Source organism: Clarias gariepinus, chromosome 27 (genome assembly GCF_024256425.1).
Source record: "Clarias gariepinus isolate MV-2021 ecotype Netherlands chromosome 27, CGAR_prim_01v2, whole genome shotgun sequence".
Classification (NCBI taxonomy): domain Eukaryota; kingdom Metazoa; phylum Chordata; class Actinopteri; order Siluriformes; family Clariidae; genus Clarias; species Clarias gariepinus.
The window spans coordinates 4,477,450-4,501,599 of record NC_071126.1 but is presented as its reverse complement, the minus strand read 5'-3'; the positions used below and the strand labels follow the sequence as shown (position 1 = coordinate 4,501,599).

The following is a 24,150-nucleotide window of genomic DNA, read 5'->3' as shown; positions in this document are numbered from 1 at the left end:
AGCGGAGCAGCTGTGCTCATATCTACATAGAAATGTCATACATGAACTGTATCAGTCAGGATTTAGGCCTCATCACAGCACAGAGACAGCACTCGTTAAAGTAGTAAATTACCTCCTATTGGCCTATGATCAGGGTTGCGTCACTATGCTTGTGTTACTCGACCTCAGTGCAGCGTTTGACACCATTGATCATGGGAGTCTTCTTCACAGATTAGAAAATGTAGTAGGAATTAAGGCTATTCTCCTGGCTCAGATCCTATTTGACCAATCGTTATCAGTATGTAGACTTAAAATAGTGATTATTCTGCATGTTCTCTAGTGGAGTTTGGTGTTCCACAAGGTTCAGTTTTAGGTCCACTGCTTTTTTCCCTTTACATGCTTCCTCTTGGCAACATAATCTGTAAAACATGGTATTAGTTTTTATTGTTATGCTGACAACACACAGTTACAGTATATGTCTCAGCAAAACCAAATGAGAAAGACCAGCTTTCTAAAGTTGAGCAATGTGTGCAGGACATAAGAGATTGGATGCTAATTAACTTCCTTCTGCTTAATCCTGATAAGACAGAAGTTTAGTCATTGAACCGCATACAGCTAGTAGTAAGATTTTAGATCACACTGTAACTTCAGATGACCTTTCTGTTTCATCGAGTGCAACAGTAAAAGACCTCGGTGTGATTATAGATTCCAGCCTTTCATTTGAAACTCATGTAGATAATATTACCAGGATAACATTCTTTCACCCCAGAAATATTGCCAAGATAAGAAATATATTGTCGCTAAACAATGCAGAAAAACTAGTTCATGCTTTCAATGACCTCTAGATTGGACTACTGTAATGCTTTACTGTCTGGTTGTTCAACTAGATGCATAAACAAGCTTCAGTTAGTCGAGAATGCAGCAGCGAGAGTCCTCACTAGAACCAGAAGATACGAGCACATCACACCTATCTTATCTTCACTTCATTGGCTCCCTGTGAAATTTCGCATTGATTTTAAAATACTACTCTTGACATATAAACCATTAAATGGTCCCGCGCCGCAGTATCTGAGTAAACTGCTAGTATCTTACGATCCACCACGCCTACTTGCTTTTTCTTACAAAGTCCCAAAGTTATGAAATAGTCTTCCAAATAGTGTTCTGAACACAGTCTCAGTGTTTAAGTCCAGGCTAAAAACCTATTTATTTAATCAAGCATTTTTATAAATAGATTAGCCTTAGGTAAAAGAGCAGATCTGGGGGACTCATGGATGTAGAGTATTATGGTGAACTGGTATGTTTGGATGCTGTCTTCCTCACTCTCATTGATTACTCAGGTTTGCTGACGGTGAGGTGATTGGTTGCTTTACATCAGGGAGCCCTCATGTCTGTGTTTCCTTCTGGCTCCTCCTAACAGTTATGCTGTTATAGTTAGTCCTGCCGGAGTCTCTGCTTGCACTCTACAGTAAATATACATTCACATTATACATTATGTGACTGCGACCGTATCTAACTGTTATCTCTCCTCTTCTGCCCTCTCTCTGTCGAGCTACACATGTCGTTCCTGAGCTGCCAGTGATCCAGACTCCTTCTGCCCTCCGAACCTGTCTGACCCATCCTGGTGCCCCGCTTCTGGCTGGAACTCTTTGGAATGCGTCTGGTGTCTGGAGATGATTTCACTTTACCATAAAGACGGTTCTGGCCTCGACTGGTGTTGACAGCTGTTTCTCTGAGGACTTGACTTGGCTGCATTTGCTCGATAGTTTAAGACTGCAATTGTCTCCATAACTACCTGGACTCCACATTAACATCAACTGTTATGCTGAACTGGCTACCAACTAAAACACAGTATAAATGCAGATCATTTCCTGCTTTCTGTTTCACCCAGATGAGGATGGGTTCCCTATTGAGTCTGGTTCCTCACAAGGTTTCTTCCTTTTACCATCTCAGGAAGTTTTTCCTTGCCACTGTCGCCCGTGGCTTGCTTACCAGGGACAAACTGACCATTTTGCTTCATGCACACTTACATTGCATACAGACTTATCCAAATAATAAAAATAATAATAAAAATCCAAATAATTATTTTGATTGTGTAAAGCTCTTTTGCGACAATGACAATTGTTAAAAGCGCTATACAAATAAAATTGAATTGTGATCCGTCATACTTTAACCTGTTACTATTTGGCTTAGTGGTTATCACTGTCGCCTTGCACTTCCAGAAACCGGGTTCGATTCCCGTCTCTGCGTGCATGGAGTTTGCATGTTCTCCCATGCTTAGTGGGTTTCCTCCCACAGTCCAAAGACCTGCGGATTAGGCTAATTGGCGTTCCCAATGTGAGTGTGCACCCTGCGATGGCTTGGCACCCTGTCCAGGATGTACCCCGCCTAAGTCGCCTGGGATAGGCTCCAGGCCTCACGTTACCCTGAATACAGGATAAAGTGGTATAGACGATGTGAGAGTGACCGCTGTTGTATTTAAAGTCTATCATCTTACCTGTGGTGCACTCAAACTATTTGCCTACACAGGCCACACAGCATCCTGTGTGGTAGAAGCAAATTAATTGCAAAGTTTGTTTAGAATTGTAATAAAATCAGGACAGACAATTCGGAATAGCCTATTATCCTGGCCTGCCTCCAATTTCATCATGACGTGCATTCGGAGATGCTTTTCTGATTGGTTATTGAAGTTACAGTCAGCCATGTTATGTCATTTTCCACAGTCCACAGAAACCCAACTCTGAAATCCACATCAGAGCAGAGGCCCTGTGTGACCCATATGGCACAAGGGAACCCAAAGCCTAAAAATTTTTTTTGTCATGGCTGATCAGTGTATACTGCATCCATGGAACAACACATTATTTCAACACAATTGCTCATAGGTAGAATTACAAGTTCTTTAATATGGACATGTTTGGAATTTTTTTTGAATGATCTCCAGATTTCCATTAGACTGTCAGTGTTACCAAGTGCCATCTTCTCTGCTGTCCTGTACCAGTCACAAAGAAATCAACAAAACAAAGTCCGGCTTTGTCCTTGGAATCCTTTTTAATACTTGAGAGCAGACTACTGGCTCAGGCATCCTGAACAAATCCACATTTCCAACCTTCGATACAAAAGGGACGGCTTGTAGACATCTTCCATTTCATCGATGGAGTAAAACATGCTGACGCATTGGAGCTCAGCTGTTCACACTCAACACGCACTTTATACAAACCTTAATCATCCTGTACAAAGACAGTGGCAAGATGTGAAGCACACACAAGCCATAAATGTTGCATGACAAATAATAATATTTCAAGTATATTTCAATACAATTTCTACCTTGGTGTTTAATTTAAAGTGGGCCATATTCTTGGACATAAAACAAAGCAGACAATGAAAGAAAAAAAAGTGTCTTTATTTAGAAATTCACAGTTTCTATTGGCACTACATCACTGTAGTTAGAATTACACCTGTTTCCAAAAAAAAAAAAAAGAAAGAAAGAAAATAAATAAATACTGTGCCTCCTGTCCTTATACATTATCTAATTGGAGAACTTAGAGTCTTCTACTGGCCTATCAAATGGCCACTAGAGGACACCATGGAAAGCACAGGGCTAGTGTGGGAAGAAAAAAAAAAAGAAAAATAAAGGCATGAGAAGTTCACCAAAGTGCAGAACGAGTGAGCGCCTGAGAAACAGGGCTCTAATCACTGGGCTTTATTTAATGTTTAATTATTCTTTTTCCTCCACACTGTTTAAAACACCCATACAGACTCTGAACAAATGACAAACAAGTACATTTTCAAATACATTCAAACAATACAGAACAGAGAACATGATTAAACAGGGAAAGAAATGGGGAAAAAATCCCTCTGAAGGTTGAATAAGTTTGAAATATTATTCAGACAGTGTGTTAGAATTGCAAACACCATCTTTTCCTGTCCCTTTATTACCATTCAGATCAAGTTCACATTCCTTAGAGAGCACTGATGACGAGGTCACAAACGGTCCCCCCCCCTCCCAAAAAAAAAAAAAAAAACACCTGCATGACTTTGGGTTAAAGACACTGGGCACAATTTTAATTATATAAATCTAGAATAGAGTGGGCTGTTGAGTGGTCCAGTGAGCAATTCAAATAAGGGACATACACACAAATATATGTACTGTATACACACCCACACACAAAGATGAGTGATAGACATAAATAAAACAACAAATTTAGAAACACACTAAAAAGACACTATTAACAAGGTGGCTTCATGTACAGTAGGAATGAGAAAGATGCAAAATTTTTCACAAATATAACAAAATGCAGATTTAGATATCAGGAACAAAAGAGCAGCTTTCCATACACACACACACACACAAAAAAAAACTGTAACCAATACATTGAAGAACTCATCAAAACAGATCCAAACACCCATAACAACCTTCACTTGCATTTAAAGCCAGACGCACATATTTGTACCAGTGTCTAACGTCCGGCTTGTCACATTACAAAACTTTGAGAATTACGGATGGTGAAATTTTAACAGGTCGCTGTACGGCAGCGGTGGTCGTGATGATGTTTTACTAGAGGGCATTTGGCTCGCGCTAAGACTTTAGCTTTTTCATATTAAATAAAGAGAAAAGCAAAAGAAAAATGGAGCCACAGGCGTACCGTTGCATGTTTCACAAACAGGTGTTTGTATTGATTTTCAATAAATATTAAAAACACCTGACAAGGACACTGTAAAAGCTAAAACGTTTTTTTCCCTCTTTTTTAAACCACGACCTTGACTTCTCAAAAAGACTGACGCTGTAATAAATAAATATATAAATAAACCAGCAGACAGCGTGCCCACGGTGCAGGAGGCATTAGGAAAAATAATTTATATAAGATTTATTTGTACTTGTAACAGGTATATGTAACTGATCATTTGGAATAAAATAAGGAATAAACGTAGCTCATTTTTGTAAAAACAAGAATTTTGTAAGGAAACAAATTGGAGTCTGAAAATGCCGGAATGAATTTAATAAGGTCTCTAGGTGTGTGTGCGTGCGTGTGTGTGTACTGTAAGATTGCAAAGTTCAGGCCCTGCCTCAACTTGTTAAATGAACACTTCAACTCCCAAAGTTAGAAACTGCGAGAGAAAGAGAATAAAGTGAAGGGAAAATATCTGGATCTGTTCTTCATTCAGTTCTGCTCACTGGACCTGATAGATGGTAAAGTGCTACAGAGTCCCTTGTTCGGGTTTTCCACACACACCTCACCTACACGTTACACACACTGGTCCCACTACACAACATGACATGACCACACATACACATACTTGTACACCCATACAGAAGAAAGAGCCTACAAGAAGGAGTGTGCAAGTTTTATATAAAAAAAAAATTATATATAATAATAATCATAATAAACCTGTTTCCCAACAACGGAGGAGAAAGTGTGAACACTTGAGTGATGCTAACACTGAGAGGACTGAAAATCAAAAAAATTAAATCAGTGTGAGTGTGAAAGGAAAGGAGTGGGGACCAGGAAGAGATCTGGGGTAGTGTGGAGGAAGAAGGTTAGTCTTCCTTAAACAGAGTCCACTTCTGGCCTTCCATTGTCCCCTGTCCTGCTGGTCCACTTAAAAGAAGGGGGGAAAAAAAGTAGACTCAGTCATACTTCTGAAAAGTTAGTATTTTTGTATCCCAAATCCGTTTAGAAACAAAATAATAATTTCTCTCCATAAACGAAAGAAAACAAACTAAGGAGTCTTCACCTTGATGCGTGGTCTATTTTCAGTTTGTTAATGAACAAATAAAGGCACATTAAAGAAGAAAGAACTTCAGAAGAAAAGGATTAAATTGTTTGCAAGAACGTGTTACAATCATGAGAGACTGAATTTCTTTCTGTGCTTCAACGTATGTAGCAAAGTCTGGCTTGATAGATAGAGTGAGAAAAGAAAGAGAAAGAAAGTGAGTGAGAAACAGCGAGAAAAAAACAACAACACAACAATGGTCGCCTGCTTCCTCCTAACTGGCAGATCACCTTTTTCAGTCTATAAAGCTGTAAGAGATACGGTGCTGAAGAAAGCGTTCTCAGACATGACCAGTCACCGCCGTTACTCCAAAAGTCCCCATTCCGAGTTCCTGTTTTCCCCTAATCAGCTGCTGAAGCGTCGGCATGACGCAGGTTGCCATTGGAATAGGGCCGTGCAGTAACCCTGCCCCGTAGTGCCCGTGCGATTGGGGCTGTTGTTGCTGTTCAGCCACCTTTGAGCGGCGGCGTTTAAAAGACCTCTTCTCCGTCTTGTTATTGGCCGATGAGAGCTGGCCATTATTAAGACCCACACAGTGGCCGTTAACGGGAGGGATGCTGGAGCTGGACTCATCCGATGCTGTAGATGAGGAGGAGGAGAAGGAGGAAGATGAAGATGAGCCTTCAGAGCCCCCCTCGGCCACAGCCTCTCTGGATGACCAGGTAGACCCATCGCCATCACAGGTACTCGGCAAGAATTGAGGCACACTCGCACTCTCACGTTCAGGGCTGTAGTTAGCAACCGTCATTGACGCTTTCTCTCCTTTCACTTTGCAGCGCTTTTTCTAGCAGAATAATGACAAAAAGAAAACATTTCATGACGTGCAACAGAACGTACATAAAACTTTAAGTAGTAGAAAAAGCACCTTCATGAAAAGAATGAAGACAGAAAAGTACTAGAGTGCTACAGGTTAAACGATACAAACAGAAAGAAAACCACCGCATCAACTTCAAAATTATTGGCACCCCATATAAAAATGAATTTACAAACTGAAGAGACAGTGGAATAAATGGCTGCTAAAACCCAACTGGACTCTTGCAGGAGCACGAAGGAAAAGAGTTACATTTGTGCTAAATGCACTGTAACTTTGAAATAAACCAGCTTAATTTAGCTCAGTGGGACTGCAGAATCTCAGCTGAGCTTTGGAAGGCATTTTTGCATGGAATGAGGCTCCAAATACTTATTTACACAGTACTTGTGTTTCCGGTGACAAACTTCACAGTCAATGTGCAGAGTAGGGCAATTTACACCTACTGTATTGTACTTACAGTATACAAGCCCTAATTTTGGTTTAAGAAAGTCTAAAATTCTGAACTGCCCCTTCAAATAACAGGAGCCTAACTGGCTTTTTTTCAAATTGATCATGCAATTAAAAAACAACCTGACAAAATGCCTGTCCAAAAAAAATCTAATTTACTGACCTGCATCAAACAAAACAGGATTTGGACTAAATAGATTAGTTTGTTAGCTGATTAGCTTATGTTCGACAACAGTGGACGGCAGAAGCACCAATATGTATTTTCGTTGATACAACAGAAAAATAAAACTAACGATTAACTGATGATTACCTAATAACTTAAGAAGTATAAACGAACAATTGATAGCTTCTGCTCTGCTGATTATTTTCACATGCAGTATATTGTGGTGAAGTTCGGAACTTATTTAAAAGAGAAACGCGAGAGAAATGCATGTGAGTAATAATGTTTGGAGGAGACCAACGGCACTGACGACTTTGCATCTATACAGCGATTTGCCAGGCACGATTGGATTTCATATCTTATTCGAACCTTGCATGACCCAAAAATGTAATTCTCAAAACCACCTTTCCAGCGGTACCCGAGCGTAGAGCAAAAGTGTTTCCGGATACAATCTCAGGTCCAAATGTAAAAACGACATAGGAAGCAGTTACTAAGAAGACAAAGTGTTGTTTAAGATAGCATAACATTATCAGATGTGTCTTCTTCCCAAAGTGCTTCTGTGACTGGTATTTGACCAGTTTGAATGTGGGTTTTAACACTGGCACATGGTAAGTAATGCCCCTTTGGCCGCCCATTTCCGTTGTGATGTCCCGTCCAAAAGGTCTATACACACCTATACTTTTCTATGCAAGTCTGACTAATATTTTTTGAATATGCTTTCGTTCTTGTAGATGAATCCTATAAGAAACCTTTGCATTCTTTGGGAGGTTATTTGGAGACATTATCTTGTTTTAAGCATTATTATAGTCAAGTCTTATGATCTCTCCAAGGCTGAGACTAGAGTTAATTATCCTGGTACAGCTTGAGGTAAAATGTGACTCACTGTATAAAAGCCAGTCATGTATACATGTCTTTTTAAAAGATGCCAGTAATTGAGGAGTTGACATAAAACACAACAACTACATTTTTCCTTAAATGACCGACACCAAAACAAGTTAAAAACAAAGATAAGAAGCGAGAAAGTATTAGATCTGTACACTGTCAAATAAATTTCAGTCAGGAGAGATGTGGTTCAATTGGACCAGTATGAAAAACTGCGGGGGCTGTGTTCTAAAACACTTACTTGTTCTTATACAGATGTGTGCACCAAATAAAACAATTCCTACATTATGTAAAAACATGGATTACTTTCTTACTCTGTTGTTTCTGTGTTCTAAAAATCATTGTATTCCTGAACCGAACAAGTGAGGGATTTCATAACACAGCCCCTCGGCACAGCAGTGCACAGCAGCCTACCACCGCAGCCGAAAACGAACACTGTACCTTTTTCTCTGGAGAAAACCTTAGAGGTTCTACAATGTACAAGTCATCAGGACCTACTAAAGAAGGGAGAGAGGGGGGGCAGGTTAAAGGAATGATATGGCAACTATGAACATGTACAGGCATGACTTTACTTGCAAGTAGTAGGACTTGAGACATGACAAATGATTAAAATCCTCACAACATGATAGTATTTTGTACAGAAACCATTTTCTTAATTACTAAAAGCAAATCTGAATTGTCAGAATTTACTACTTGCAAATGTTCCATGTGGGCCGACACCAAGCTTTAAAAATAAGAAACAAGGCTACGTTCACATTACAAGCCAGAGTGTTCAATCCAGATTGTTTTGGTCTGATTGGATTTGCATGGTGTTATGATGGTTCACATTTATCATTACAAGTGCCCTTCAATACATCTATGCAACTGGTATTTTGCTCTGGGGGACAGTAAGCAGTTAGTCGGTTGTATTTGTTAAGGTTCAGAAGAAGGAACAAAGTCAGACTTGCCTCGCTTTAGCCGTTTTAGCAGCTACTGCCAGCACTGTTAAAAAATACACACGCTGCCAGTGCTGACTAACGTCAGAGACACATGTACAGAGGCAAAAGGTTGTGCAAATTATGACCTGCTCAATTTAAGTCACATGACCGCATATTGGATATGCATCCAATTTTGAACCACATACAAAAGTGAAAAAAGTGATTTTTTTTTTTTTTTAAATCTGCTTTGTGTAAAATTAAATAAAAAAATATCATATCTGTGTCACATTAAGGGAGAAACGTAGTTGACTCACTTCAAGCTAGTAATGTGAACGTAGCAGAAGAGACACCGTTTGCAACTTTGGAGACAAATGACCAAAGTTGCGTGTACACACTATGGAAATCTCACCTTAGACAGTTACACATGTGATCAGAAGTGATCTTTATCCCTTTACATGGATTTTTTATTTTTTTTTTTACTTGCAAATGACTTGTTCTGCAGGTCCATGTTGCAGGCAGTAAAAGGAGATAAGCCATGCTTTGCATGTTTAGCAGTTCGCTATTTTTTTTTTTTAAAGCCACACAGAATCCTGAACTATGATGAACCAAGACATGTTTCTTCGGGGCCGTCATCACCAAGGACTTTATGTTGCATCGAGAGATGAATGTGGTGCAACACGACAGGCTAAGCGTATATGACATATATGAGTTGATGAGTTTTGAGAAAGCAGGATGATATTGAGAGAAAGAAAATAGATAGGAGTATAAGGGGAAGGGAGCAGAAACAACAGAACAGAAACAACCTTCAGATAAAGAGAGAAAGCAACATCCTTGTGTTTGGGTTTAAAAAGAAAGCTCTTACCATCTGAAGGGGGCAGCTGAAATGACTTGGACCGTATCAGAGGGCAGGGAGCTTTCCGCTTCAGACTCATGTCATCATAAGAGGAGAAACACCTGGGAGTGAGAGAGCAAGATAAGGAAAAAAGCACATGTCATTAACAGTTAAAAGTATTCACTGGCAAAACTTGGCAGCACATTTTTCTCGATAATTAATATTAGTCATATTTTACTAAATTTTAAAATCAGTGTATGTGATGAGCAAGAGACATACTTTCATATAGGAGGGATGGGTGGCATACTAGCACATACTCATCAATGTTTGAAATGCTAGCCAAACGTGCTCGTCTGTAAGCTCATCCGAGCGGAAGGAACAGATAGGGGTATCTCAGAGTCACTCCCTACGCAGTTCGAAAAGATGCAGTTGGCTGATATCACGTGGTTGAGGTTTTCTGATAGTGTGTGAACTTTCTCATGCCTTTATGTCTTTAAAACACAGCCTCATTAAACTTCCTCTTACCTTATATTCTAACGCTTCCTATAGCCCATATCCAGACAAACAAACTACTAATCGGTCTAAGAGTCTTTCTATGAGAGACTTTTGTTCCTTTGAAGTACGAGATGTACGTGACAAGACACCTGCCCAAAAGCCTAAATATGCTTTTTTTGCTGATAATTAACACAGAACTTTAGACACATGATACATGCGTGTGTTTTTCCCTCATCTCTGTTTCAGGCCCAGCCGGTAAGCATATCGAGGTGCAGTAGACGAACCAAGTAATAACTCTTCCTTTATTCCATTTTAAACCCAACACTGTTTACAGTTTGGTTACAAAAATTAAAAGGACATGTTCAGGAAGTGTATGAACTTAATCCAGTGAGTCTTTCTTACTCCATAACACCTGTTCTGTTTGAAAGATCTCACCAGGTTAAGACTCTATGTGTACTCTATGTACTTTTCATTAGTCTTGCATGTGAATATGTGTATATATATATGTGTGTGTGTGTACCTCTTGGGACTGGGGTAGTGGTTGCTCACAGGGATTGGAGAGCTTCTATTATTGGAGGAGGTGCAGCAGCACTGCATACACAACAGCAGACCCAGAGCTAGACACAACACCAGAGACACCACCAAGTAACTCTGCCTGTCTGACACCTGCAACACACGTCACATCTAAACTCACAAATCACAACAAACAGTGCACAAACATGGCAAAGGTGTAGTGTAGTGTAGTGTAGTGTAGTGTAGTGTAGTGTGTACCTCTCTTTGTAACTGGCCCACAGTTACTGATAGGTTGAGCATGAGCTTGGTGATGTTCTCCAGCTGATTCTGCAACGTCTGGATGGCCTCGGTCTGCTTCAGATCCTTCATGAACAAACAAACATTATCACTCGAAAACTTATCTGATCTGGCATACCTGCCAAAACCTAAACTTCATGGTGTACGCCATTTATATGGAGATATAACATGCTACTGACCTGCTCTTCTGCGATTCTGGAAGTGTTCTGCAGTTTAATGATGGTCTTATTGAATGCCCGCTGCATCTCCTCCATCTGCTTACGATACCTGTGTGAGTGATCAGACAGAACACGAAACACCAGTGTGTAAATAATATACCACATTTACATTACATTACCTACTGTACCTTCAGTAAAACTAAGCAGCTAATTTTCTTACAAAACTGCACAAACTATATGTGAGAAGATAGTTTTAAGCAAAGTGTCATTACAACAATTATTGACTTTTTATTTTATTCGTTACTGTTAACTGCTTTGTGTTAGTTTTTATGTGGAAACTTTTTTTTAAAGGCATCCATGCTCTACAGCAGTTATCTGCATGTGACAGACTTCTTCACAGTACCGTATACACTCTGTGCAAGGAACACTATAATAACATTGTGCAGAACGGAACGGAGAAAGCCATTATCAGGAGGTAAATTGTGACCATGAAGGGTGAACATGGTCAAAAACAATACTCAAATAGGCTCTGCCATTTAAATGATGACTGATTGGTTCTAACGTGGCAAATGGGGTCTGTTCTCACACAAGCCTGGTTACGTTCTTGCAGTGTCCACTGCAGATTCAGCTTTCTGTTATTGGCAGACAGGAATAAAATGCAGCATGTTCAAGTTCAATCTTAGGGTCTTGGTTCAGAGTCTTCGAGTAAAGGGACATAAGAGTGCGAGATGGGCCGGAGATTTGGAGCAGCAGAGGCGGTATTGCATCTGCTTTGCAGCACCATCGTGACAAAAAGAGAGTTGAACCAAAAGGAAAAGTTCTCGATCTGCTGGTCAATCTTCATTCATACCTTTACCTATGGGCATGAGCCCTGAGTTATGACCGAAAGGACAAGATTGTGGATGGACGGGGCCGAAATGGGTTTTTCTGAGAAGGGTAGCTGGCATCTTCCTTAGAGACAGGATGAGAAGCTCAGTCATCTGCTAGAGACTTAAAGTAGAACTGTTGCTCCTTTGTGTGGAAAGGAGTCCGTTGAGGTGGTTCGGGCATCTGGTAAGGATGTCACAAAGACCGCTCCCTAGGGTAAGTGATAAGCATTGACGGTGGATGGATGGAGAGATGAATAAACTGGAAGGTGCGCGGTTGTTCCTAATAAAGCGCTCAGTGTGATCGACTAATTAATAAAGTCAGGAAAAGTGAATTACAAAAAGCTTTTTAAAATGACAACATGTACTAAACATGGATTATGTTCTAAAAATGCACATAAGCAAGTGTTGAAGTGTGTGTGTGTGTGTGTGTTACCTCTGGCTAAGTTCTTCCAAGTATCTGCTGCTGAGTGACATGTTCATCTCAAGGGCTTTGATCCTATTGTTAAGCCTCATGAACACGGACTCTTTCTGGTTAGAACCATGCACGTGGTTCCCGTTGCCGTTCGCATAACTGGGTTCGCTCGAGTTCTGCAGTTCAGCATAGAAGTCTGTGGCGGTGCGCTGTAGCGTGCTCTGCACCTCCTCTATAGACTCTTCTTGAGAACTCACATGAGCAATATCGGGCTGGACATCGTCGACACCTGCAGAAAGCTCTGGGACAGACACGGGGAGTTCTGTGGAAGGTGAGATTTCTGAAGGCTGGACGTGCGTGGGGATGGAATGGACGGGCTGCTCTTTGGTGGGTGCAGGGGGCTCGGTCGTCTCAGGGATTAAAACTGAAGCAGTTGTTGCAGCAATAATGGCTGTGGTGGAGGTGACGGTGGAGGTGAGAGAGGTGCCAGGAAGACTCAGAGTCTGTGTTTCAGGTACGCGTTCCATGTACCGTGGTATCGAATCTTTGGGCTCGTCTGTGGGCAGAGAGTCAGGAATGCCCTCAGTGGGCGTGGCTTTGGAGAGCGAAGCCTCAGAGAAGCTGTGATGGGGAAGAGAGGAGGTATAGCTTGGTTCTAATAAAATTGGCGGATCAGTGAACAGATCCAAAGGAACAGGAAGTGTATCGGTAGGCGTGGGCTCTTTGCTTTGTGTTGGTTCTAAATCTGAAGCTTTTTCAGAGGGAGACAAGGGGGTCTGAGTTGGACTGGGGTCTAGGAGTTGTGTTGAGGATCGTGCATCTGCGTTGGCGGGCACGTGGCGCTCTCGGCGTAGCCGCTGCAGAGCCAGAGCGGCGGAACAGCAGAGGTGAAGATGCTCGTGGAGGCTGGCGATGCAGGACAAAGTGGAAAGCTGTGAGCAGTAAAAGTCGCTCTCTCTGAGGCGCGCCTCCTCACGCCTCCTCTCTTCATCACGTTCCTCCTCTAGTAGGGTTACTGTGGGTGCAGATTGCTCTTCCTCTTCATCCTCGATGAGGATAACAATGCGACTCTCTTCAGGTGAAGGAGTAGAGGCAGACTCGGGAAGGGTTACTTCTGGATCCGGATTTACCAATGTGGAATCAGGTTCTGGAGTGGGCATCCTGGGAAAGCAGAGAAATCATGACAACAAATGAACACAAATACATGCGCACCAATAAGAAGATTATTTTCTATTTCAGGGAGTGACGAAAGCTGAAAGAAAGTGCGGTAATTCAGTGTATGTACTGTATATGTTATAAAATGTATGGGAGAGAGGTGTGTATAAATGGAAAACATACACTTCTTGTTGCTGCGTGAGTGTCGGGGTTGGTGTGAGCATAGTTTCTGTGACTTCTGTCAAGTTCTCGGTCCCTGAAGAGATATTACCTACAGGAAGAGAAGGACCATAAAAAACAGAAACAAAACAGGAACACAGAAAAGCAAGTAACGATGTAACCAAAATTAGAAAAGAGAATGAAGAAAAAAGCAGTCGGAGAGGTCCACCAGAGAGGAAAGAGCACGTGTGCGTCAGAGGTTCGTCCCCCAGCTGAGTGAAGACCCCCATCCTCCCTCAGCTCTCCCTCTCGCACAAAGGAACTCATTGTTCATCAAGAAATATAGCCTTCTTCTCCGGGCACGAGTCATACACATATACAGGATTTACTTTTAACAGGAAACACATCTGGCTCTCACACAAGACACAGCAGGAGACATACCCCCAAACTACATAATGAGGTTTACAAAGACAGGCGATAGGAGTTTGGGAGGCATTCGGCTGACAAACACATCAATGAGAGCTTTATCCTTTTAGAGCACAGATGTCATAAAAAAAAATTTTTAAGAAACAAAGCAAAGAAAATCCCTTATTTGCTTAGCGTGAACTAATTTTAACGAGTGAAACAGGCAAATCATGCTTGGCCAGCTTTACAAAAATGCTTTCACCAGAGTAAATTTCTAAAGTAACCACACTGGGCAGGTTTGTTTATTCTGGACTCCATTGGTATAAAAGCAAAGGAGGAGCTGCTCTGCATTTTTAAACACCAACTTTTAACTGAAGCGCAGTTACAGTGCCTAGATCTGGACATTATGACAGCATGCAGCATGGAGTAAACCAGGTTTTTAATACAAAAATTACTTGTATATAAATCTCTATTCAGAGCGATCAGGGAACCGTAGCTTTTTTCCCCCCCATGTTCCACAAACACATTGACCATCCTCATTAAGCATTATCGCTAAAACAGTGTGTGTGCGTGAGAGCGCGTGTGTAATTCATTAGACCGTGGTTTACAGAAAATCCAAAAAAATACATGTGCACACCTTCCATCTGAGCTCCATCTTCAAGCTCTGGCTTTCCCCCGAGCACATTCGCAGCAATGTTGTTAACCATGGTTAGGATCGCATCTGGGAAGAAAAACAGAAAATGCATGCTTAAAATACTAGTAGAAAACTGGTATTCACTTTCTGATCAATAGTTTAAATTCCACCGTAATGCATGCATGTTGCAATTGTTGCTAACCCTCTAAACACATGATAAAGAGGTGTATAAGGGTGTTTTCTGAGTCTATGTCCCTATATATATTCATAAGCCTGAAGGTTTTATTTGACCATTTTTATTATTGGCCTAAAAACATACGTGTTTAGACAGAATATTTGAATGTTTTGTGATGTATACCAAGGTTCATCAGTGGCACTGCAAAACATTTCTGATGTAGAATGTCTCCTTTATTTCTAATCTAGAACCTCTTCTCCATCGAGGCTCGAGCACTATTTTGCACAGAGCAGCCCCTAACACTCACTCTCATGTCAACGCGTTTAAAAAAGTAGAAATGTGTGCTTGCGCGCTGGTGAGAGCAGGGTTCTTTGTTTGTTTTTTACGTCAGTACAGATTCTGTGAATGCAGTGTGAAAAAGGGGATACAGAGCAACCAAAGTACACAGACGGAACTGACAGCAAGTTGTGCATTTTATATTCCTAGGATCACAGCCACGTTTTTAGTCCTGTCTAAGTAAAAAAAAATGCAAAACATTTACAGTAAGTCAGTATGTTAAAAACCCCCGAAATAAATAAGGGCATTTAAGTAAAACCGGGACTTGTGATGGAATTTCTGGTGAATAAAGAAGTAAAACTGACCGATTTACAGAATTCATTTACAGAAGACTTTAAGCACAGTATGGTGATGAAACACAGTACAAACGTTTTAAAGAAGGACGTATGCCCATGAATGACAATCCTGGCCGAGGTGGCTCGGAACTTGCAGAAGAAATGTATCCGTCTATGTGAACTGTACAGACAATCATTCACCAACACCACTTGCACACTACAGGAATTCTGGGAGTTATTAAAGAAGTTGCTGGGAATTTTTGCATTTAAGATAATTTCACATCCTTGCGTGATCTCATTTACCTCAAGTAGTTACATAGCGTGGTAGTCCATTTTGCTTTGGAACAAACATTTTAATTCACGCAATACTGTTTATCAGCAAATGAATTACAAGTCCACAGAGGCTGTGAGGCATCGAGAAATGACAAGAAGTGCTCGCATACTTACTTGTAGCAGAACCCAGGAGGTTCTTCGATGCCTTGTCCTCAGATGGAAGGTATCCTGGGGGATAATCTAAGAAATGAAGTTCTGGAGTTAAGAGAACATTTTAAGTACATGAACAGTCATACATAACGTCTGACGTCAGAACGTGTAAACACAGAAAACGAGCATCACGTTCTGGTTATTAAATATGAAAAAAAAATTCTCACCATAATCCTCATCCAAGTACTCTACCCTCTCTGAGGGATATTGAGAGTCAGCAATCTCATCATATTCCTCCACCATACTGGTACCAAACACCCTAAGAAATGGAAAGAAAAACATGCATCTTGTTTTGACACCAAGCGTCACAGCGGTTTTTCTCTTTCTTGCGCTGCAGAATTGTGGGTTATCGACTCCCCTGCTGGATCTTAGTGCGCGTCTCTCACTGGTATAATCAACATCCGTGCACGCGTCTACTGTTTACTATAACACTGGGACCACGTGTGTGCATAGGACATATTTTATTTTGTGTCCGTACAGCGCGCGTGTAAAGCAAAAGAAAGTCTCATTAGAGAGGTTAAAGGATATATTTTCTCGCTCTGTATCAGCCTGCTCTTTGTGTCTGTCTGCATGTGCGTCATTGGACATCGTGCAATTCTCGTATTCTGCATAATCAATAGGTCCAAATTTGACTTGGACATCTATCAATTTTTATAAAAAAATAAAATAAAAAATAAAATAAAATAAAATAAATAAGCTTTCATGGATCTGAGAAAAAAATCTGCAACTGGAACAAAAAGTGTATACTTTAAGAAATAAATGTTTTTGTTTTTTTTATTGTTATTTCAAATTTAGAAACCAGCTTTAACTAGCCTGACTGCATAAGAAGAGAATGGAACTGTAGAGTTTCTGCACACGGATTTGTTAAGCCATCATACTTCTCTATCAGAATGACTGTCAAAAGCACCCTGCTCACAGCGAGCATAGAAACTGCCTTATAGAAAGGGGTGTGTGTTTCTCTTGCTCTGCCATAGGCTTATCCCCTTTACAGGCCCCTAACACACTCTGCCAGGGCAAAATGACTCACTTTAATAGTTCTCAAAGACATCATGGAACCTGGAGGTCACTTTAAACATGTACCTCATTAAAAATATAACAAATCAAAGGTTACAAGTGAAACAGACAGACAGACAGACCTTACCTTATTAGACTAAGAGGGCAAAAATGTTCAGAACCAAAATGGGAGAGCAGCTCAACCTAAATGGAGTAAAAGAAAATCTGTTAGAAAGCAAGACTTCACACAGTGTGGAAACATGTTTACATCTCAATCACAGCCAAAAACAACATAAGGACATGCAAAGCATGTGCACATTTATTGTGATGTTTGTGATCATCAAAAATAAATAGATTAGTGTGCAAGTGTCTACCAGAGCATGCTCACACTCAGGCCCTACCACCAAAGATCCCATTATTGTGCATTCAAAACGTCTAAGCATGAGAATGCTAACCTTTATGTACTTGATGAACATCTGAGGCAAGGCGGAGGAGAAGGAGTGGAGAGAAGAAAAAAGAAACAAGAGAATAATCAGTAAAGAGACCAGATTCATGCCACAAACAAGTCTATTTTTGTATTTTTTGGTGGAAAATTTTCCATACAAGAATATAAGCTCTTTCCTCATCAGAGCTATAAACCTGCATGAAAAATGAAAATGCAGAATGCAAGAGCAAAACAAGTAGCTTGGGAAAATTCACATGTATACCTGCTATACACCGTTTTAAAGTCCAAATCAGAACATGACAGCACAAGCCTAAACGTATGCATGTGTGTAGAACAAAATGAGATCCACCTTTGCTTAACTGGTTTTTAATCATTTTTACAACGCAAGAAACTTCCAAAGAGATGACAAAGCACCAAGCCAGTTGCATTCAAAGAAACAGCTTCAAGCAAAACAGAAAGAAATGTAACAGGGAAGAGAGAATGAAACACAGGGTTTAAGTCATGTTCTGCAGTGCTGAACGACACAAAACCCTTGCTAAGCTTAAAAGGTTTTTTTTTGTCATCTGAGATTCTGATAAAAGAGGGTTTATCTCGCTTCATTTCAACCAAAAAGAAAAAGATTATCTGTTGCCTCTTTGGTAAACGGTGGACAAACCATTCAATCAGAACGAGGTCCTTGGGTGACAAAGAGACAATGCCGTGTCCCAAATGACTCCTCTGTTTACAGAGCCCTATTTTATACCACACGGAAACTAGTGTCTATTCAAAGACATCCAGTGTATCAAATACCATATCTAAAACGGTACTGAGCCACTGCTACATGACACCTTGGCCAGCAGTGAGAGAGTAGCAGGGGCAGGTAAGTAACAATGGGCGCAAGGACCCCAGTGCAAAACTCTACCACTTACCTTCACATATTTGGCATACAGCTGTTCATCCAGGGGGAAGCTCTGCACCGTGCGCTCATCACGCGCATGAAAGGTGCCGAGTTTGATCCACTTATTCGTCGGGTATCTGTTGGGGGGGGGGTAAAAAGGAGTTATACAGTCATGACATCATCGTGATGGTGAAGAGGTCTGAACTGCTTGTGCGAATAACAAAAGAAAGCAGGTGACAGACGGCCCTAGTTCCTCTTTTAACATTTGCTCTTTTCATTACTAAACTAACTAAACTGATTGACTTCTCCTTATATGTTTTATTTAGTACACTACGATTACTGGCCGCTTCATTAGGTACAGTTTTTCGAAGGCTTGTAAAAGCAAATGTCTAATCAGCCAATCACATGGCAGCAACTCAATACATTTAGGCAGGTAGATATGGTCGAGACAATCTGCCTAAGATCAAACTGAGAATCAGAATGGAGAAGAAAGGTGATTTAAGTGACTTTGAATGTGGAATAACTGTTGTGGTGCCACTATTTCCAAAACGCCTCATTATTGAAAAAATCCCTCGTTGATGCCAGAAGTCAGTGGAGAATGGCTAGACATGTTCAAGCTAATAGAAAGGCAACTCAAATAACATTTTGTTACAACCAAGGCATGCTGAACAGCATCTTGAATGGATGCAGTTGATTTACTGCAGCAGCAGCAGGCTACGCCCAAAATTAGACAACAGAAGATTGGAATAACATTGCCTGATCTGACGGTGCAAAATGGTGTAAAAATCATGAAGGTATGGATCGATCCTGCTATGCATCAATGGTTCAGGCTGGTAATAATGGTGTAATAGTGTGAAGAAGATACACTTTGGTCACCTATGTACCAACTGTACACAGTTTAAATGCCATAGTCTACATAAGTATTTTTATTACCACAGGATAAGCTAAAATCATCTCAAGCTGGTTTCTTAAACATGACAATTAGTTCACTGTACTCCAATTACTTCCAAAGTCACCAAATCTCCCTTATGGTGTCATGTCAATATAAACCAAAATCTCTGAGAAATGCTTCAAGCACCTTATTGAATGTAAATCACGACGAACTAAGGCAGTTCTGAAGGCAAAAGTGGGTCCAACCCAGTACTAGCAAGATGCAACTAATGAAGTAGCCAGGGAAGTTATGTGATAAGACTATTTTGGGTTAAAGAACTGTATGGATGATATATTTTGAGCACTGGTCTCATTTTTAAAAAGGCACGCCAGAGAAACAGAGTACAATGTCATGCTGATTTACATTTTGAAAAGCGAAAAATAAAAATTGGATTGTGGGGGTTACGACCCCCGACAATGGTTTCCCTCAGAAGTTCTATTTCCTGACTACAAGCAAACAAGGACCTGAATCTCAAGCTATTGCTCCATGAAGTAAAGTGACTTTAGGGATTGGACATATGGCCAAATCTCTGATGAAAACAAATAATGCAGTGTTCACGAGTTTGGAATCTGACACGCAGCACAGCACAACTTAAAGCAAGATCTTGTTCTGACTCAATACCTCTTTTCACACTGAAATGTCTTTTTCAGGTGAGGTACATCTTAACAGCTTACTAGCTACACTGATATTTAGTGTCTGAATCCAACACGAGTGTATTCCCTTGGTGGAGTTTTATTTATGACAAACAAGAATCATTCTTCAGTGTGGCAAACAACAATTAATTTAAGAATATCTGAGTAATAAACTTATGGCAGCTTTAAGCAAACTGTAGTGCAGGTTGATTTTAGTGATTTTAGACCTCAACAGCAACAGTTAGGGATGAAAGCATTGTTGTTTTTTACGCAAGATGATCATTACCTATTTATTCTCTGCCATTGGTTTCATATTATCTTAAAAGTGGCTTCGCAATGGATTGTAAGTTCTGTTTGAATACATGCGGTGTAAAACAGACAGAGAGTCTGGTTAAAATGATAAGGGCTTACCGGTCACTTATTGACACCAGAAAATCTTTTGGAGTGGACGAGAAGAGTTCAAAATTCGCAATGTCCAGCTGCTTTACCTGGATCGGCTCACAGAGCTCAATAACAAACCTAAACGCAGGAAAAGAAACAGAATTAGAGTTATACAGCATATACAAAACCCTGCTAACCACTAAGACACCGGTCTATGTAAGTTAACCTAAATAACTTGATCAGGTGTGAATTGATTGAGTCAAATTCTGACCCGTTGATTCACTGAATTAAATTAAGCAAGAATAGATCACACACTACAGCTTTATTAACTATAGAAATTAGTAGAATTAACAGTATCTTAAAGTTTTTGATAGTATTACATTGAAGCTAATATCAAAAGCATTCAATGGAAAGGTTTAATTAATGTGTGGGTGTGTGTGTGTGTGTGTGTGTGTGTGTGTGTGTGTGTGTGTGTGTGTGTGTGTGTGTGTGTGTGTGTGTGTGTGAGTGAAAGAGAGAGAGAGATGGAAGACACATGCAGTCCTACTACATAGCAACAAACACTGTGTCTACAACTTATGCTTTTACTTCCCTCTCTTCAGTTAAAAGCTCCTTAACTGAAGATCTGAACCTGACCTCTAAAAAGCAGGAGAGGTGTGAAAGCTCTAAACCCAAATCTCATTCCCTTCCTCAGTGTAGCTACAGCACTCCAGCTTCCTCTCCCAGACTGACTCACCAGATCTTATTACTGCATGGGTTGAGCATGTAAAGATCCATATTCTCCATTAGAATAGCAGAAGTGCTCTGGAGGAAAAAGGGAGAAAGAACACACATTCATACTAGACCACTGCAGATGATTTTCAGTATCTACGCATGCACATAATTACATTTTAGATCATTCCATCAGCACCATGATGTAGTTACTATACAGTTCACCTACTTTTCAGCAAAGGTTAGTTTCACTTAAAAAATGTGTGCTGGCCCCAGCCGTGCATTACCTTGGCCTCACTGTTGGCTGAGAGAATCTTGGCCCCGCACTCCACAGAGGCGTAGTTATTCTTAAAGTTCTTTTGGATCTTTTTTACTGGATGGGGGCTGCCGTTAGATGAAGTGTGCAAAGACTGACCTACAGCAAGAATCAGTTGATTTGAACATATTTACTTGCAGAATCACAGCCATGATAAAAAAATAAGAGTGAAAATGGAAAACATTCAGATAAATTTAATAAATTTAAGTACACCTACAGATGTTGTAGTTTATTACTTATTTAAATAACATATTTTAATCAAGTTGTATATCCTGCATACAACACAAAGCTAAGATCTAGAACCATGACAGCTTGAAGATAATCTGTGTGTGTAACCAAGTGTCTCAACGATTCAAGATTCATTCAAGATTCAAAGAACTTTATTAATCCCAGAGGGAAATTGCTTAGTTCTTGGTTATACAGTTGCTTTGATTAATTTACCGTGAAGAAAGGAAAAAATTAGATTAGAAAATTAAAAAATAAAACAAATTAAAGAAAAATACCAATAAATCGAAGTAAGAACAGTACTAAATATAGCACACATTAACCAGACCCCGACCCTGGTTTGTGCAGGACAACTTATCTTAAATGTAGAATGTAAGGGATGATGTAATCATTATCACTGCCCGGTGACCCACCTTTGGAGCAGTGCGTGAGCGTCATAGCTTTACGTTAACTTTAGTAACAGGCTTGTGCTGCCTGTTCTCTATTTTTCCAAGATTCTAAATTAGCCATGAACTAGTGCTTAAGGAAGAGCAAGCCATTGACATGTTATTAACTACAAACAAGCTCTTAAATGTGCGGTAAAAACCAAGCACTTCTTTTAAAGGTGCAAAAATGTAATACTATATTAGGAGTATAAAAGCAGTAAAGAAATTTCAAGAGAATTTTTTTTTCATTGACTAAATAACTAAGTGTAGACTTGCCTCTGCTTCAGTGAGTATGAGGACTTATGATGAGATTGTGTGTACATGAGGTTATGTTCATTTACTGCGCTATGCAATATCTGCGCTATAACATATTACTTAGTCACAAACTGAATGATGGCAGAAACTAACAAAAGTAGTATAAATAAATTGTTTGAAAATTTCCAATTTTAACATCATGTTTTAAGTTGATTAGACAGAAAAGAACAGTGTAGTGTTTTAGTGCACGCTAAAGACTAGTGACTAACACATCTTTTAAAAATCAAAAGATTTTTAAAAGATGTCAAATTGGTTAAGAAGAAACCCAACACTCACTCCTCACAAAAGTGTTAATTTGGGTTGGTGACTTCACTAAAGGTTCTGTCACTCAAATCAGGACCTGGCGGCATCATCCAGCGATCATGAGTTTGATTCCTGATTGAACCGACAGCTATTCATAGTTGGGAAAGAAGTAACAGAGCAGATTGGCTGGACAGTTGATCACTGTCAGAAGGCTTTTGTGATAAGAGTTTAACGGCTTTTTACTCTCTGCAGAGGACGGCTCGAGATTTTTTATTTTTGATAGGTGGTAGATTGAGAATTGAATTATAAGATTTAGCTGCTGCTTCACAAATAAATTTTCATACTCAAATTATTCACACTGCATTGTTTTTAACTGGCAAATAAGATTAATTATGTTACATTTTCGGCAAATGTCCTTCATAGTTTTGCTTTAGAACTTTAGACTTTGTATGTTGCAAATTTGACATCTTTTAAAATGACTTTGTAATGTTCCCAGACTGGCAAAGGAATATCGATGTGGCTGTCGACTCATGCATTTTGTGTCTTCACAATAGGATCGGTTTATGTAATCGGCCACTTAAGGGGCAACCAAACTGTAAAAATTAAGTGATTTTCGTCCGACTTTGATCGGAGCACCCTTACATTAAAATGCTGTGACGATGCACAGTAACCCAACTCCATTATCACTGTCTATGTGGATGTTGATGGATTTCCGTCCATCCTGCAGTGACGCACTCGTTTGGCAATTTTAGCATTCAAGGTTTTTAAAGATGGGTAAATAATATATATATATATATATATATATATATATATATATATATTTTTTTTTTTTTTTTAAAGCAGGTTGCATCACTGAATTCATGTACACATAAACTACTGTAAACACTACACTGTTTAATGACTCCTGAATGAGCAGTGTGTGTAGGTTATTTTCTTACTTTTCTTCTCTTCCACCTCCATGACTTTCTTCTTCCACTCATCAAATGTGGGAATGTCCTCTTTACCAGGGACAGGGGGATCAGTTCCACCCTCATGTTCAGCCACCTACACATAGAGGACAACTTTCAAGCAACACTTACAAAAATAAAAGCAGGACAAGCTTATACACTGACAAAGCCATGACAGATTCCAGTGCTGTGAATACACCAGCTCCCGTTTCTGCATGGCAAAGCCTTGTGTATTAATTTGCACGGACGCACGAAGCACAGGGAAGTGAGAGCGACAGTCTTACATAAGTGCATTATGAAGGAGCACTAAGAGTTTCCACTCCGAAGAATGTGACCCATCAAAATGTATTACAGTAAAAATAGTACACACTGACAGGGGGACTTACACACATAGTTGGACTGCATTAAGGAGAGAAGAGTTCAATCTTTTTTAGTTTTAAAACTTTTAGCAAAGTTCTATTTGAATACAGGTGACTGTAAAAAATAGGTGTTTGAGGTAAACCGGGACTTTTGATTGTGCGAAATAACACATAAAACCCTCTATAT

At 40.0% G+C, this 24,150-nt stretch overlaps 1 protein-coding gene across 8 annotated transcripts in view; it reads right to left on the bottom strand.

The window, feature by feature from the left end:
- Positions 1-3,355: 3,355 nt before the first annotated feature.
- The window catches only part of suco (SUN domain containing ossification factor), a 49,255-nt gene continuing 28,460 nt past the window's right edge, over positions 3,356-24,150 (bottom strand). For 2 of the 8 annotated variants that reach the window (XM_053488800.1, XM_053488805.1), the window contains 18 exons: positions 23,596-23,701; positions 21,421-21,548; positions 21,159-21,226; positions 20,453-20,560; positions 18,510-18,615; positions 17,612-17,632; positions 17,305-17,360; positions 16,331-16,422; positions 16,128-16,208; positions 14,898-14,981; positions 13,880-13,967; positions 12,563-13,702; positions 11,282-11,369; positions 11,064-11,168; positions 10,813-10,958; positions 9,828-9,919; positions 8,490-8,545; positions 3,356-6,532 (listed from right to left, as the gene is read on the bottom strand). In XM_053488800.1, the coding sequence (XP_053344775.1) occupies positions 6,029-6,532; positions 8,490-8,545; positions 9,828-9,919; positions 10,813-10,958; positions 11,064-11,168; positions 11,282-11,369; positions 12,563-13,702; positions 13,880-13,967; positions 14,898-14,981; positions 16,128-16,208; positions 16,331-16,422; positions 17,305-17,360; positions 17,612-17,632; positions 18,510-18,615; positions 20,453-20,560; positions 21,159-21,226; positions 21,421-21,548; positions 23,596-23,701 (3,069 nt within the window). In that variant the 3' untranslated portion in view covers positions 3,356-6,028. The remainder of the gene's footprint in view (positions 6,533-8,489; positions 8,546-9,827; positions 9,920-10,812; positions 10,959-11,063; positions 11,169-11,281; positions 11,370-12,562; positions 13,703-13,879; positions 13,968-14,897; positions 14,982-16,127; positions 16,209-16,330; positions 16,423-17,304; positions 17,361-17,611; positions 17,633-18,509; positions 18,616-20,452; positions 20,561-21,158; positions 21,227-21,420; positions 21,549-23,595; positions 23,702-24,150) is intronic. The other 6 variants (XM_053488802.1, XM_053488806.1, XM_053488801.1 and 3 more) reach the window with 5 other exon arrangements.